Source organism: Plecotus auritus (assembly GCF_963455305.1).
Source record: "Plecotus auritus genome assembly, chromosome: 3".
Taxonomy (NCBI): domain Eukaryota; kingdom Metazoa; phylum Chordata; class Mammalia; order Chiroptera; family Vespertilionidae; genus Plecotus; species Plecotus auritus.
The window spans coordinates 119626393-119643498 of record NC_137772.1 but is presented as its reverse complement, the minus strand read 5'-3'; the positions used below and the strand labels follow the sequence as shown (position 1 = coordinate 119643498).

Here is a 17106-nt window from a genome sequence, read left to right as displayed (position 1 = left end):
AAGCATAAAGCACTTAATAAGTGTTGATTATCAACACAGATCATCAAACAAGGCAAAAGATTTAATAATGAAAAACTAAGGATTCATTCATATAATGATAACTATGGAATTTTCAAAATTTATTTTAAGATATTATGAAAAAGCAAGTGGAGACAGACCTCTATGTCAATCTAGTGTCTATATTTTAAGGATACCAAAGAAACCTCTGGAAGATTCAAATACAATGAAGTTTGAATAAAGACCAACACAACCTGGCTGGTATAGCTCAATGGTTGAGGGTCAATCCATGAACCAGGAGGTTATGGTTCAATTCCCAGTCAGGGCACTTGCCCAGGTTCAGGCTTGATCTCCAGTAGGGGGAATGATGATTCTCTCTCAGCCTTGATGTTTCTCTCTCCCTCTCTCTTTCCCTCTCCCTTCCTCTCTCTGAAAATTAATGAAATATATTTAAAAAACAGACCAAACACAATTGACCTTTCTTAGAAAAACTCACAATACACAGTTGACTTTAGCTTCTCTCAGAACATGTATACAGTGCTACTAACCTTATTGCCATCATTTTCAAATTTAAGGACTGATACTATATATGCTTTCAATATGGGAAAAGTACAGGCTTTCTTTGCTCCTTAACCGAAGTGGAAAAGGTAGAACAACACAAGTACTCAAGATAACATGTCAAACAACTTAAGCCCTTCGGTAACTGAGGTGACTGGGGGGGGGGGGGGGGAGCACTTGTCTCTAAAAGGTAAGAAGGTCAGGGAACCTGTCCCTACTTCCACTGAAATCTTTATGTAGAACAGGGGTGGGGAACCTTTTTTTCTTCCATTAGCCATTTGGATATTTATAACATCATTCACAGGTCATACAAAATTATCAACTTAAAAATTAGCCTGCTATATTTTATCAAACATTTAATTAACTCACCCGTAATGCCATGGTCGGGCCAGACCAAATCATTTCATGGGCCTTATATGGCACAAGGGCCCAACGTTCCCCATCCCAGATCTAGAAGAATATTCTCAACTGTACCACTACCATTTGAACCTTACCACTCCTCAAGTCTATGAAGGAAGATGCCATTTTAAACAAAATAAACAAAATGATAAGGGTTGGAATTTAAACTTTTTACCCAAATTATCAATCGCATGAGAGGTAAGTCAGGCGACATGAAAGGTCTCAATATTTACCTATCCTTTATTTTCTCTGAGGAAACAATCAGAAGATGCTCCACCAAAATAAGGGAGTAAACCGAAGAGGTAAATCTGAGATCCAGGAAATAAGGGATCCCATACAGAGAACAGTGAAGTGTATGTCCAAGTGAAATAAATTCCCAGGATAACAAAAGTGCAGTAAACCTAGAGGACAAGCATTCTAATTGGAGCAGAAGACAGAAGAATGTTTTCACAGTTAAAAACTAAATGAAAGTCCTAACCGGTTTGGCTCAGTAGATAGAGCGTCAGCCTGCAGACTGAAGGGTTCCAGGTTTAATTCTGGTCAAGGGCATGTACCTTGGTTGCGGGCACATCCCCAGTAGTGGGTGTGCAGGAGGCAGCTGATCAATGTTTCTAACTCTCTATCCCTCTCCCTTCCTCTCTGTAAAAAATTAATAAAATACATTAAAAAAAAAAACACTGAATGAAAGACTTGTACTCGTAAACTATAGAACATGGTAAAAAGAGATAGACGACTATATAAACACATGAAAGAATATACTATGTCACGAACTGGTAGAATCAACATCATTAAAATGTCCAGCCCTGACTGGTTTGGCTCAGTGGATAGAGCGTCGGCCTGCAGACTCAACGGTCCCAGGTTCGATTCGGACAAGGGCATGTGCCTTGGTTGCGGGCACATACCCAGTGGGGAGTGTGCAGGAGGCAGCTGATTGATGTTTCTCTCTCATCAATGTTTCTGACTCTCTATTCCTCTCCCTTCCTCTCTGTAAAAAATCAATAAAATATATTTAAAAAACTAAAATGTCCATACTACCCAAAACCATATATAGATTTATTGCAAGTCCTATTAAAATACCAATAGCATATTTCAGAGATCTAGAACAAACACTCCAAAATTTATATGGAAACAAAAAAGACCCCGCATAGCTACACTATCAAAAGAAGAACAAAGTTGGAGGGATCATAAGACCAGATATATCAAGCTATACTACAAAGCCACTGTACTCAAAACAGCCTGGTATTGGCTCAAGAACAGACAAATAGATCAATGGAACAGAACAGAGACCCCAGAAATCGACTCAAGCTGTTATGCTGAATTAATCTTCGATAAAGAAGCCAAGAATATACAATGGATTCAAGACAGTCTCTTCAATAAGTGGTGTTGGAACAACTGGACAGGTACATGTGAAAAATGAATCTAGACCACCAACTTACACCAAACATAAGAATAAACTCAACATGGATAAAAGATTTAAATGTAAGTCGTGAAACCATAAAAATCCTTGAAGAAAACATAGGCAGCAAAATATCAGACATCACACATAGCAAAATTTTCACTGATCTAATACCTAGTGCAAGAGAAACAAAAGAAAAAAATAAACAACTAGGACTACATTTAAAAAAAGAGCTCCTGTGCAACAAAAGAAATCAGCATCAAAATGAAAAGGGAACCCACAATATGGGAGAACATATTTGTCAGTGATACATCTGATAAAAGGTTAATATCCAAAATATAGAGTACTCTTAGAAATCAACAAAAGGAAAACAAATAACCCAATAAAAAAATGGGCAGAAGACCTAAATAGACACTTCTCCAAAGCAGACAAATTGCCAAGAGACATATGAAAAAATGCTCAACATTACTAATCATCAGAGAGATGCAAATTAAAACAACAATGAGGTACCACCTCACACTTGTCAAAATTGCTGCTATCAATTAATTAACAAGCAAGAAGTGCTGGGGAGAATGTGGAGAAAAAGGAACCCTAAAAAGGAACACTGCTGGTGGGAATGCAGACTGGTACAGCTATTAGGATTTTCCTCTAAAAATTAAAAATGGAACTGCCATTTGACTCAGTGATCCCACTTCTAGGAATATACCTTAAGAAGCTTGAAACACCAATCAGAAAGAACATATGCACCCCTATGTTCACATCAGCGCTATTTACAATAGCTAGGATTTGGAAACAGCCCTAGTGCCCATTAGTAGATGAGTGGATAAAGAAGCTATGGTACATCTACACCATGTAATGCTATGCAGCAGTAAAAAAGAAGGGTCTCTTATCCTTTGAAATAGTATGGAAGGACCTGGAAGAGTATTAAACTAAGTGAAATAAGCCAGTCAGAGAAAGACAAGTATCACATGATCTCACTCATATATGGAATCCAATGAACAAAGTAAACTGATGAAAAAAATAGACCCAGAGACATAGAAGCATGGAAAAGACTGTCAAATCTAGAGGGAAGGTGGGGAGTGGGTGGGTGGGAAGAGATGAAACAAAGAATTTGTATGTATATATATGCATAACCCATGGACACAGACAGTAGTGTGAAGACCTGGGGCGAGGGGCAAGGGCAGGCTAGAATGGGTCAATGGGGAAAATAAGGGGACATATGTAATACTTTCAACAATAAAGATAAAAATACATTATGTATTAACTAGAGGCCTGGTGCACAAATTCGTGCACCAGTGGAGTCCCTGGGCCTGGCCTGCGCCCTCTTGCAATCCGGGACCCCTCAGCAGATATTGGAGAGCTAGTTTTGGCCTAATCCCTGCAGGCCAGGCCAAGGGACCCCCACCAGTGCATGAATCCATGCATCAGTCCTCTAGTATCATATAAGATCTTTGGTTAATCTCTTTCCGCCCTCCCCTCTCCCCCCTCTCCTCTGAGATTCATCAGACTGTTTCATGTTTCCATGCCCGTGGTTTCAGCGTTGAGCATCTACCCTCTGGTGATCAGTGCATGTCCTAGCTACTGGCTGGTCAGCCAGTCGCTTAGGCATATATATATATATATATATATATATATATATATATATATATATTATAAAAGAAAAACAAATAAATAAATAATCTGCTCTTGCCAGTGTTACTCTGTGGCTAGAGCAGGGGTGGGCAAACTTTTTGACTCGAGGGCCACAATGGGTTCTTAAACTGGACCGGAGGGCCGGAACAAAAGCATGGATGGAGTGTTTGTGTGAACTAATATAAATTCAAAGTAAAGGAGCGGAGGAGAGAGCAAGAGAACCCTCCGCTCTTTCGGCTCCGCGGGCCGGATAGAACAGCCAAACGGGCCGGATCCGGCCCGCGGGCCGTAGTTTGCCCATGGCTGGGCTAGAGTGTTGGCCCATGTACCTGAAGGGTCATGTGTTTAGTTTCCAGCCAAGGGCATGTACCTGGCTTACAGGTTCAATCCCCAACGCCAGTTGGGGCATGTGCAAGAGGCAACCAATCGATGTGTGTCTCTCCCATCAATTCTCTCTCTCTCTTCTCCTCCTCTCCTTCCCTCTCTAAAAAGTAATGGAAAAAATATCCTCGGGTGAGGATTAAAAAAATGAAAATAAAAAATTAAAGCTAATATTATCTCAAAGTCTAAAAATGTGGAAAACTGTTTTTGAAGTATTAGGCAGATGTAGCCAAAAATTAAAAAAAAAAAAAGTAAAAAGTTGATGCAATTATTAACTCAGAATTAAACAAAGTATATTTTATGGCTTACCCATGAAAATAGTTACATAAAATATTAATTTAAGTAAAAACTGTCAGACAACTATGAGGGGACAAAAGAGCTATAAGAGATCTAAAACTTATCTAACAAAATAAGTAACATGTAAGAAATATCAACAAAGTACTATATGTTTTTTTTTTTTAAATATATTTTATTGATTTTTTACAGAGAGGAAGGGAGAGGGATAGAGAGTTAGAAACATCGATGAGAGAGAAACATCGATCAGCTGCCTCCTGCACACCTCCCACTGGAGATGTGCCCGCAACCAAGGTACATGCCCTTGACCGGAATCGAACCCGGGACCCTTCAGTCCGCAGGCCGACGCTCTATCCACTGAGCCAAACCGGTTTCGGCAGTACTATATGTTATTAAAAAGAAATAACACAGGTAAATACCAAAAGAAATGGCTGAATTGAAAGTATTTGCCTTTTAGGAGGAGAGTGGAGTGTAAAGTCATTTAGCACTTTTTAACTTCTTAAATAAAGCAGACATTAGAAAACAAAAAAATGGTCAAATCAAATGAAATCTAAAGAGCCTCTCAGAGATTCATCTCCCAACATTATCACTAGCTTTCTAAAGACAGATGACATATAAAAATTATAGATAAATATCACTCCCAAGATTCAATTTATACCTACTCAAATGATATCAGTTCTTAAGCATAACATTTCCTTGTAGAAATAGTGTGCAAAATTGCCTACCAACGACTTTTGCCCGGTACCAAACTCCATCTTCAAATTTGGCTACACATGCTTGATCTTGAACTGGACAGAGGATTTCTAGATTTTCCCCATCTTCACTTTTATAGAAATCTTCAATTGTCTTTAATAGAAATAAAAAATCCAGGCTCTCTATCTAAGAAATAAAGGGATTAAAATATTGCAGTTTCATAGAAACTTAAAATTTTTAATGTTGCATATATTATAAGCATGGCTTATAAAATTAAGAAATGTTAGAATTGGAATTAGATAGAAATCATCTATAATAACAAAAGGGTAATAAGCTAATTAGACCAGATGATTTCTGGACGTCATTCCGGACATCCTTCCTGACGAAGCCAGGGCCGGCAGGAAGCCAGATGGGTCCCGGGTGCCTGCGGGCGGCCCGAGGGAAGCCAGCCTGGGTCCCGGGTGCCTGTGGGCAGCTGGAAGGAAGCAGCCTGGGTCCCGGGTGCCGGAGGGAAGCTGGTGCTGGCAGCCAGGGGAAGGAAGGCCTACTCTTGCAAGAATTTTCGTGCATCGGGCCTCTAGTGTTATATAATTTAAATTTGAAATAACTTATTTCAGAAGCAGCATATAAAACTAGCATAAAATAAAAAATTTTAATCACATTCCTCCAGATATCTTAAATGTAGATCCTTCTAGATATTTTCTGACACTTCCCATACCTTCATTTTTTATCAAAAATGAGATCATACCATACATACAATTTGACAACCTGCATTTTTAAAAATCAACTCTCGCCTTTACTATTTCGGTAAGTGTTCCTATTAGTACTTCTATACCAATTTAGATTTCTCCAACTGACCCAAACTAGTATTCAATCCAAGACTACACATATCTGATTATCTTGGTAAGTCTGGTGTAGTGTTCTTTTAAAAATGACCCTGTCTTATTGAAGAATCTGCTACGCTTTCTGTAGAATGTCCCAACTTTTGGATTTATGTGTTTATGTCTTCATGCTGTTATTTAACTTATTCCTTTGCTGAGTTGGGTCTCTTCCCTGAATTTCCTAAAAGCTAAAAATTTTATCTATAGGTGTGATGGATTGAAGCCAACGCTTTTTGACTAGAATATATCATAACTAAAATTTATGAATGCGCTAAGATTCACATATGGGTTGGAGTGATGATTCTAATTCCTGCATTGTACAGTGGCCATAAATTAATTCATGTAGTACAACTTTGGCATTGTATCCAGTTTCCTATCAATCATTCCATCTAATAGTTTTTAAGTGAATTGATAAAATATTTAAATTAATAATTTCAGTAGGGTTTGTGAAATGGCAGCATTGTTGAATAAAATAGAGCTTTTGATTATTAAATGGACTATTTGGTTACCTTAAATGGTAGTTCCTAAATTTCCAAAAGTACCTAAAATATAGTTCTTAAAACAAAACAAAGTCAAAGATAAACATTTATTTCTCCAAATAGCAATTCTTTTATTTTTATTGCTTAAAGTATTACAAATAGTAGTACATATGTCTCCTTCCCCCACCCCTCATTAACCCTCCCCCGGCCTCCCCTACCCCTGACACATGCCCTCACCCCATCCACTCCCCAGTGTCTTGCATCCATTGGTTAAACTTATATGGATGCATACAAGTCCTTCGGTTGATCTCTTACCTCTCCCCCACCAACCCTCCCCAGCCTTCCCACTGTAATTTCAGTCTGTTTGATGCTTCTCTGCCTCTGTATCTATCTTTGTGTTCATCAGGTTATAATGTTCTTTATTATCCATAATGAGTGAGATCATGTGGTATTTTTCTTTCACTGACTGGCTTATTTCACTTAGCATAATGTTCTCCAGTTCCATCCATGCTGCTGCAAATGGTAAGAATTCCTTCTTTTTTATAGCAGCGTAGTATTCCATTGTGTAGATGTACCATAGTTTTCTAATCCACTCATCTGCTGATGGGCATTTAGGCTGTTTCCAAATCTTAGCTATTGTAAATTGTGCTGCTATGAACATAGGGGTGCATATATCCTTTCTGATTGGTGTTTCTGTTTTCTTAGGATATATTCCTGGAAGTGGTATTACTGGGTCAAATAGAAGTTCCATTTTTAAATTTTTGAGGAAATGCCATATTGTTTTCCACAATGGCTGCACCAGTCTGCATTCCCACCAGCAGTGAAGAAGGGTTCCTTTTTCTCTGCATCCTCTCCAGCATTTGTCATTTGTTTATGTGTTAATGATAGCCATTCTGACAGGTGTGAGGTGGTAGCTCATTGTTGTTTTGATTTGCAACTTTCAGACGATTAATGACTTTGAGCATGTTTTCATATGTCTCTTGGATTTCTGAACGTCCTCTTTTGAAATGTGTCTTTAGATACTTTACCCATTTTTTGATTGGGTTGTTTATCTTCCTTTTGTTAAGTTGTCTGAGTTCCCTGTAAATGTTGGAGATTAAACCCTTATCAGAGATAACATTGGCAAATATGTTCTCCCATGCAGTGGGCTTTCTTGTTTTGTTGATGGTTTCTTTTGCTGTGCAGAAGCTTTTTATTTTGATGTAGTTTCATTTGTTTATTTTCTCCTTAGTCTCTCTTGCCCTAGGATCTGTGTCTGTAAAGATATTGCAACAACATATGTCTGCAATTTTGCTGCTGATGAAGTCTTGCAGGATTTTTATGGTTTCCCATCTTACATTCAAGTCCTTTAGCCATTTTGAGTTTGTTTTTGTGTATGGTGTAAGTCGGTGATCTAGTTTCATTTTTTTGCATGTATCTGACCAAATATCCCAGCACCATTTATTTATTAAAGAGACTGTTTTGACTCCATTGTATGCTCTTACCTCTTTTGCCAAATATTAATTGAGTATAACAAGTTGGGTCAATTTCTGGATTCTCTATTCTGTCCCACTGGTCTATATGTCTGTTCTTGTGCCAATACCAGGCTGTTTTGAGAACCGTGGCTTGGAAATATAGCTTGATGTGTGGTACTGTGATCCCTCCAACTTTGTTCTTCTTTCTCAGGATAGCTGTGGCTATTTGGGGTCTTTTTTTAAATTCCAGATGAATTTTTGTAGAGTTTGTTCTAGATCTTTGAAATATGCCATTGGTATTTTAATAGGTATTGCATTGAACCTATAGATTGCTTTACGTAGTATGGAAATTTTAATGATGTTGATTCTACCAATCCATGAACATGGTATGTTCTTCCATTTGTTTATGTCTTCCTTTATCTCATTTTTCAATGTCCTGTAGTTTTTCTAGTACAAGTCTTTTATGTCCTTAGTTTATTCGTAGGTATCTTAATTTTTTTGGTGCAATGGTAAATGTTTTTTTTTTTTTTCATTTCTCTTTCTGTGAGTTCATTATTGGTGTATAAAAAGGCCATAGATTTCTGGTTGTTAATTTTGTATCCTGCTATATTGCAAAATTCATTTATTAGGGCTAGTTTTTTGATGGAGTTTTTGGGGTTTTCTATGTATAGTATCATGTCATCTGCGAATAAGGACAGTTTTACTTCTTTTCCAATTTGGATGCCTTTTATTTCTTCTTCTTGTCTGATCGCTATGGCTAGTACTTCTAGCACTATGTCAAACAGGAGTGGTGAAAATGGGCATCCTTGTCTTGTTACTATTCTTAGGGGAAATGGTTTTAGTTTTTGCCCATAAAGTGTAATGCTGGCTGTGGGTTTATCATATATGACTTTTATTATGTTGAGGTATGATCCCTCTATTCCCACTTTGCTGAGAGTTTTTATCAAGAAAGGGTGTTGGATTTTGTCAAATGCTCTTTCTGCATCAATTGATATGATTATGTAATTTTTATCTCTCAATTTGTTTATGTGATGTATCACATTTGTTGATTTGCGGATATTGTACCATCCTTGCATCCCAGAATAAATCCCACTGGGTCATAGTGTATGATCTTTCTAATGTATTGCTGAATCCAACTTGCTAGAATTCTGTTGAGGATTTTAGCATCTATGTTCAACAAGGATATTGGCGTGTAGTCCTCTTTTTTTGTGGTGTCTTTATCTGGTTTTGAGATTAGGGAAATGCTGGCTTCATAGAAAGAACTTGTAAGTGTACCTTCCTCCTGAATTTACTGAAATAGTCGGAGGAGGATAGGTTTTAGTTCTTCTTTGAATGCTTGGTAGAACTCCCCTGTAAAGCCGTCTGGACCAGGGCTTTTGTTTGCTGGAAGATTTTTGATCGCTGTTTCAATTTCTTTGGTAGTTATCGGCCTATTCAGGTTTTTTTATTCTTCTTGGTTGAGTTTTGGGAGCTTGTATTTTTCTATGAATATGTCCATTTCATCTAGGTTGTCCATTTTGTTGGAATAGAGTTGTTCATAGTATTTTTTCATAATCGTTTGTATTTCTGTGGGATTGGTTACTTCACCTTTTTCATTTCTGATTTTGTTTATTTGGGTTCTCTATTTCTTGGTTAGCCTGGCTAGAGGTTCATCAATCTTGTTTATCCTTTCAAAGAACCAGCTCTTGAGTTTTGTTGGTCTTTTGTATTTTTTTGGTCTCTATGTTGTTTATCTCCGCTCTGATCTTTATTTTTCCTTCCTTCTGCTTACACTGGGCTTTTCTTGTTGCTCTCTTTCTCTTTGAGTTGTAGGGTTAGATAATTACCATTTTTTATTGTTTTTTGAGGTAGGTCTGTAGAGCTATGAACTTCCCACTCAGGACTGTTTTCACAGTATCCCATAGATTTTGGATTGTTGTGTTTTCATAGTCGTTTGCTGCCATGATGTTTTTTTTTCTTTCTTCGATCTCTCTGGTTACCCAGTGATTGTTTAACAGCATGATATTTAACCTCCAGGTGTTTGATTTTTTAATTGTTTTTATTGTATTTAATTTCTAGTTTTATGCCATTGTGATGTGAGAAGATGCTTGATATGATTTCTATCTTCTTGAGTTTGAAGAGACTTTGACTCTGTCCCAACATATGGTCTATCTTTGAAAATGACCCATGTGTACTTGAGAAGAATGTATATTCTGTGGCTTTGGGGTGAAATGTTCTGAAGATGTCAATTAATTCCATCTTATCTAGAGAGTCATTTAGGATTGATATTTCTTTGCTGATTTTTTGTTTAGAGGATTTGTCCAGTGGTATTAGTGGGGTATTAAAGACCCCTACTATGACTGTATTGCTGTCAATATCTCCATTGATATCCTCCAGAAGTTTTTTTATGTATTTGGTTGCTCCTGTATTGGGTATATGTTTACCAGAGTTATATCTTCTTGATGGATTGCTCCCTTTAGTATTATGAAGTGGCCTTCCTTATCTCTTATGTCCTTCACTTTGAGATCTAATTTTTCAGATATAAGTATTGCTACCTCAGTGTTTTTATTTTTCAGTTGCATTCACCTGAAATATCTTTTTCCATCCCTTCACCATCAGTCTGTGTGAGTCCTTTTTTCAGAGGTGGTTTCCGGTAGACAGCAGATATATGGGTCATGTTCTTATCCACTCAGCTACACTATGTCTTTTGATTGGGGCATTTAATCCATTTAAAGTTATTATTGATAAGTACTTGTTTGTTGCCATTTTTATTTTTTATGCCTGTGTTCCTTTTTCGCTTCCTATTTCTTCTTTTTACAGCAGACCCTTTAACATTTCTTGCATTGCTGGTTTGGTGGTGATAAACTCCCTTAGTCCTTTTTGTCTGTGAAGCTCCTGATTTCACCCTCAATTTTGATTGACAGCCTTACTGGGTACAGTATTCTTGAATTTAGACCCTTCCTTTGCATGACTTTGTATATTTCATTCCATTCCCTTCTTGCCTGATGTGTTTCTGTTGAGAAATCAGTCGCTAGTCTGATGGGGGATCTTTTGTAGGTAACTTTCTGTCTCTCTCTGGCTGCTTTTAAATTCTTACTTTGTCTTTGGTGTTTGCCAATTTAATTATAATGTGCCTTGGCATCGGTCCTTTGGGGTTCATTTTGTTTGGGACTCTGTGAGCTTCTTGGACTTGTGTGAGTGTTTTCTTCCCTATATCAGGGAAGTTTTCTGTCATTATTCCTTCAAACAGGTTTTCTATTCCTTGCTCAGTTTCCTCTCCTTCTGGAACCACTAGTATGCGGATGTTGTTTTCTTTCATGTTGTCCCAAAGTTCCCTTAGGCTCTCCTCTTGTTTTTTAAGCTTGTTTCCTAGATGCTGCTCTGCTTGGGTATTTTTTCGTACATTGTCTTCTAGCTCACTGATGTGGTCCTCCGCTTCTTCTACTCTACTGTTGATGCTTTCTATTAAGTTCTTTATTGCAGTGATGCCATTTTTCATTTTTTCTTGGTTCTTCTTCATTTCCTCTTGGTTCTTACACATATTGTAGTATTTGTCTTCCAACCTTTTCAGTGACCTTAAGACCATTTCTCTGATTTCTTTCTCTGACATATTACTTGCCTCCATTTCGTTTACTTCCTTTTCTGGCGATGCCACCTTTTCTTTCGCATGTGGGCTGTTTCTTTGTCTCCCCATGATCTCTCCTCTCAAGGTGTCTGGATATGTAGCTCTCTCTCTCCTGCATTGACTTAAAGGCACAAAATACAACAAAACAAGGCACAGCAAACAAGGCAATGAACACAAATGTATTCACAATACTAATAACCCCAAATAAAGATGACCACCAGAGAAAAGAGAATTAGGGGATTAAAAAAAAGAGTGCAAAAATGATACTGAGAAAGGGAAAAAAAAGTAAGAGAGAAAAGAAAGAGAATAAAAAAAGGGGGGGGAAACTATTTATATGGGGAGAAAACTCCAATAGAACTATTCCAAAAAAAAAATGCAAACAACTAACACCCACATATGAATGCAAAGTACAAACAACAACTAATAACAAGTGAGCAGAGGAAAAACAGAAGCAAAAAAAGAGAAACAATAACACAAACAAAAAATAAAAACCAATCTAATTAACAATAAAACTAACAACAATCGGAAGGGAAAAACAAAACAAAAAACATAAATAAAAAACAAACAAAAAAAGGAAGAGAGAAAAAAAATTGGATAGTGAAGGAAAGAGAGAAGTATGTATGAACTTGGAGCAGGGGATCAGAAATTATATATATAAGTAGGATGAATTTTTAACAGGGTAAAAAGAAGGAATAGGGAAAACCTAAAGCAGGAATAGGGTAAGAGAAACAAGACAACAAAAGGGAAAAAGTGAGGAAGAGTGTTGGCATAATGGTGAAGTTGAGATAGAGCAAAATGATGCTAAAGGAAGAATGAAAATAGAATGTAGAATACAATACCAAAATAAAATAAAATAAAATGAAACTTTAAAGGCAAAATAATCCTATATAATAAAGAGGTAATATGGAAATTGACCATCACCCCAACACACAAGATGTCCGCCCCCATGTAAGTCAAGGATGGCCGCCCCCATGTGGACACAGATGGACGCCACAAGATGGCCAGCAGGGGAGTGCAGTTGTGGGTGACCAGGCCTGCAGGTGAGGGCAGTTGTGGGTGACCAGGCCTGCAGGGGAGGACAGTTAGGAGCGACCAGGCCTGCAGGGGAGGGCAGTTGTGGGTGACCAGGCCTGCAGGGGAAGACAGTTAGGAGCGACCAGGCCTGCAGGGGAGGGCAGTTGGGGGCAATCAGGCCGGCAGGGGAGCAGTTAGGTGTCAATCAGGCTGGCAGGGGAGTGGTTAGGGGGTGATCAGGCTGGCAGGCAGAAGCAGTTAGGGGCAATCAGGCAGGCAAGCGGTTGGGAGCCAGCAGTCCTGGATTGTGAAAGGGATCCTAGATTGGAGAGGATGCAGGCTGGGCTGAGGGACACCCCCCTCCCCCGTGCACTAATTTTGTGCACCAGGCCTCTAGTAGTAATAATTAAAATAAAAATTTAATAAATGATTAAAAATAAAAATATAATAATTAAGAAGGTAAAATCAAGTGGGGAAAAAATGAAAAAAATATTCAGTTTCTTAAGTAAAAGATAAAAAATAAAAATGTGCAGTAGTGAAGGTCATTCACTTCCTCTACTGTTCTGTTTGGCACACCTGTTTCATGTCAGGTAGTCAGGATAGTATTAAAGTTCCCTGCATTCTACAGCTCCTCTGTGTCATAAGACACAATCTTGTTTTCAAGCAGGCAGTATTTCTTTGTTACTTAGCCTGCCTGTGGTTGTATTTACACAAGAGTCAGTTTGTGATTCAACCCCTGGTTGGCAGTGTTTCTTTTTTTTTTTTAAATATATTTTTTATTGATATTTTACAGAGAGGAAGGGAGAGGGATAGAGAGCTAGAAACATCGATGAGAGAGAAACATCGATCAGCTGCCTCCTGCACACCTCCCACTGGGGATGTGCCCGCAACCAAGGCACACGCCCTTGACCGGAATCGAACCCGGGACCCTTCAGTCTGCAGGCCGACGCTCTATCCACTGAGCCAAACCGGCTTCGGCGGCAGTGTTTCTATATTGACATCTGGGGCTATAAGTTCTCTCTACCCAGTATTTAGAATATGTTTTCCCTGTTGCACTTAATGCTGGTTTGGGGGTATGGATTACCCCAGAGCTGGTTTTCTGATCGTTTCTCCCCGCTCTGATCCCCAGGTTCCACAAAAACAACTTTCCCCTGCTGTCTCTGAGAGTGTTTTTAATTGGGTGATCTATGTATTGGGCTTAGTAATCAAAAGCAAGGATTTAAAGAGAAAAAAGTCAGAGTAAGTGCATGAACTTGCGACTTTTTTTTGCCCTGGCACTGTGTGTGACTCTGCTCACATCTCTGTGCACGTCTTTTTCCCCTGGCAGAGCGCAGCCAGTTTACTGGTAAAACTTCAGGCTGCATTTTTGTGCCCAGCCCAGCTATGGGTTGATTTCTAGAGTTCCCTTCCATCAGCAGACCTGTGGACCCCCTTCCACATTCATGGACTATGCTGGCCCCAATGTCCACGGATTTTGTGGGGTGCAGACTTCCTGTGAACCTCTAGATCCCACTGCGCACATTTCTCCCTTCAGCCTTTATCACAGACATCACCTTTCTCTGGGAAAAATCTGACCTTTCCATGAGAAGATGCAGAGCTCATCCGAGTCCGTATGTTTACGTTGCTTGAGACCCGGTGTTTGTGGGTTCGCAGCTGGTCCCTGGGTGTTGTGGTTGTAGGGTTCTGGGAGGTATCCGATTCTTCCCAATTGAAGGTAAGGCTAGGCTTCCCATCACAGCCACTCTCCCCTTCAAGATGGCACGGTCTCTTCAGCAGAGCCGGTCACTCCGGGAGAGATTTCAGTAGCAGTGGAGGCTTCCCAGTAAGGGGAGCTCAGTCTGGCAGTCCCCAACAGTCCCTTGGAATATAGCTGTCCCTCACTCACAAATAGACACGCCCTGTACATACACACACTTTCCTTTTGTTCTCTCACTCACACACTATCTTGCAGCCTGCCTTCCCATTGGCAGCCATCTTTGATCTCCCCCAAATAGCAATTCTTAAGGTTAAAAAATCCAACTCAATTGACAAAGAAAAAAAAGTTTTCTCTCTTTTGAGTATAAAAATGCAGTGGAAATTTTCTGAATCTCTCTTTTATTATTTCATTTAAATTGCTTTAAAAACTACTTTAAACACTTTGATCTCTTATATTTAAGTACATATTACTCATATTCTTCCATTAATAGGTGATCCAAAGTGAACATTGGAAAATTCAATAGAGGATGATAATCAGCAATACAGCAAACTAGGAAGCTCCAAGCTATCATTCTTCCATAGAAATATTGAAAAATCTAGAAATCATCTGTACAAACTTTATCAGAGCTCTGAAAAACAGCCAAAGGTTTACAGCAACCAAGCAAACACCCAATTAACCTCTTGGTGTTAAAAAAAAATCTCTACAAAAGATTTGCTGAACAGAGGTCTCAGTGATCACACAACAAGAAATATTCTTTGCAAAAAATAGTTTGGAATAGTCTCAAACCAACAACTACAGTCTTCAACAATTAAAAAAAATAAAATACAGCAAACCTGGGAGAATCTGATTTTCAGAATGCACACAAAATAACAAATACTGCTACTGAAGAAGCCCAGATAGTGGACTTACTAGACTTAAGAACAAATATCTGAAGTATGCTCAAAGAGTTAAAGAAAAACTTGGACAAAGACCTAGAAAAAAACCCCAGGAAAACAATAAAGAACCAAAATGAAAATATCAACAAAAAGGCAGAAACTATATAAAGGAATAAAACAGAAATTATGCAGCAAAAAAGTACAACAGCTGAAATAAAAAATATACTAGAAGGTTCAAGAACAGATTTGAGCAAGCATAAGAAAGAATCAACGAATATAAAGATAGAACAATTGAAATCATTCAGGGAGGAGCAGTAACAAAATGCAATGAAGTGAACAAGAGACTTAGGGACCTATGGTACATTATTAAACACACAATATACACAATATGGGAGTCCCATATGGAGAAGAGAGAAAGAAGTAGAAAGATTATTTGAAGAAATGCACCAAACTCCCAAAATTTGATGAAAGACATGAATTACAAATCCAAGCAGCTCTATTTTATGGGTTGAATTATACCTTTCCAAAAAAGATATGTTGGAGTCATAACCCTGTAGCTCAGAATATGACTTTGTTTAGAGATAAAGTAGGGTTTTTCACAGAGATAATCAAGTTAAAATAAGGTCACATGGTAGGCCTTAATCCAATATGACTTATGTCCCTATTAGAAGGAGTTCATTTGGGTAAAGAGAGAAACACACATGTGAAGATGAAGACAGATACTGGGGTGAAGCTGAAGTCATGGAGCACCAAGTTTCCAGCGAATCACTATAAGCTAGTAGAAAGGAATGGGATAGATTCTCACTCACAGCTCTCAGAAGAAACCAACCCTACTAACAAGTTGATCTTGTACTTCTAGATCCAAACTGAGACAATAAATTTATGTTGTTTAAGTCACTTAACTTGTGGAATTTTGTTCTGGTAGTCCTAGGAAATGAATGCAGATTTTGGTTCTGGAAAGTAGGGTGTGAATGTAACAAATACCTAAAATGTGGGAGTGGCTTTGGAATTGGGTAATGGGTAGAAGAAGATTTCTAAGGTGATTGAATGAAAAAGTACAGATTACCTTAAAAAAACTGTTGGTAAAAATATGAACATTAACGGTGCTTCTGGTGAGATCTTAGAAGTGAGGAACATGTTACTGAAAACAAGAGGAAAGGCAATTCTTGTTATAAAGTGATAGAGAACTGGGCTGAATTGCAATTCTTGTTGTAAAGTGATAGAGAATGGGGCTGAATTGTGTTCTGTTGGATGGAAAGTAGAACTTAGATATTTAACTGAGAACTTTAAGCAAAGTGCTGAAGTACAGCCTGCTTTATCCTTGCTCACTCTAATAAAATGTGAGAGGACAGAGATAAAATGAAGAAGGAACTGTGAAACATAAAGGAACCAATAGCTGGTAAAGCTATTCGCTATGACTCTGGGTTACCTTTCAAGAAACAGTAAGAATGACCCTGAAGGCAGTTCAGAGACTGGTGTGTCTGCCACTGCCACAACAGGCCCAGAAGGCATAGGACTGAGAGGCAGTCTTCCTCTGTTCTGGGGGTGGGGTTTCCTCCTGGGTTCCAGAGAGTGAGACAAGTATGCAATGGATGAGGCTGCTGCCAGGGCTGAGGAGACAGGACCACCATCCCAGTGGGACTAAAGGACAGAGAATCTAGAAAAAGAAAATTATTTTAAAGTCATAAGAATCTAAAAAAATTTACCCTGCCAGGTTTTGGACTCGTCTCAGATGCAGAGATTAAAAATTTTT

At 38.5% G+C, this 17106-nt stretch overlaps 1 protein-coding gene across 1 annotated transcript in view; it reads right to left on the bottom strand.

Moving 5' to 3' along the window:
• Nucleotides 1-17106, bottom strand: part of RNF17 (ring finger protein 17) — a gene marked incomplete at both ends in the record, with an annotated part of 182565 nt that overhangs the window by 66259 nt on the left and 99200 nt on the right. Inside the window, one exon of the mRNA XM_080662142.1 lies at nt 5383-5536. Within this exon, the coding sequence (XP_080518268.1) occupies nt 5383-5536 (154 nt within the window). The remainder of the gene's footprint in view (nt 1-5382; nt 5537-17106) is intronic.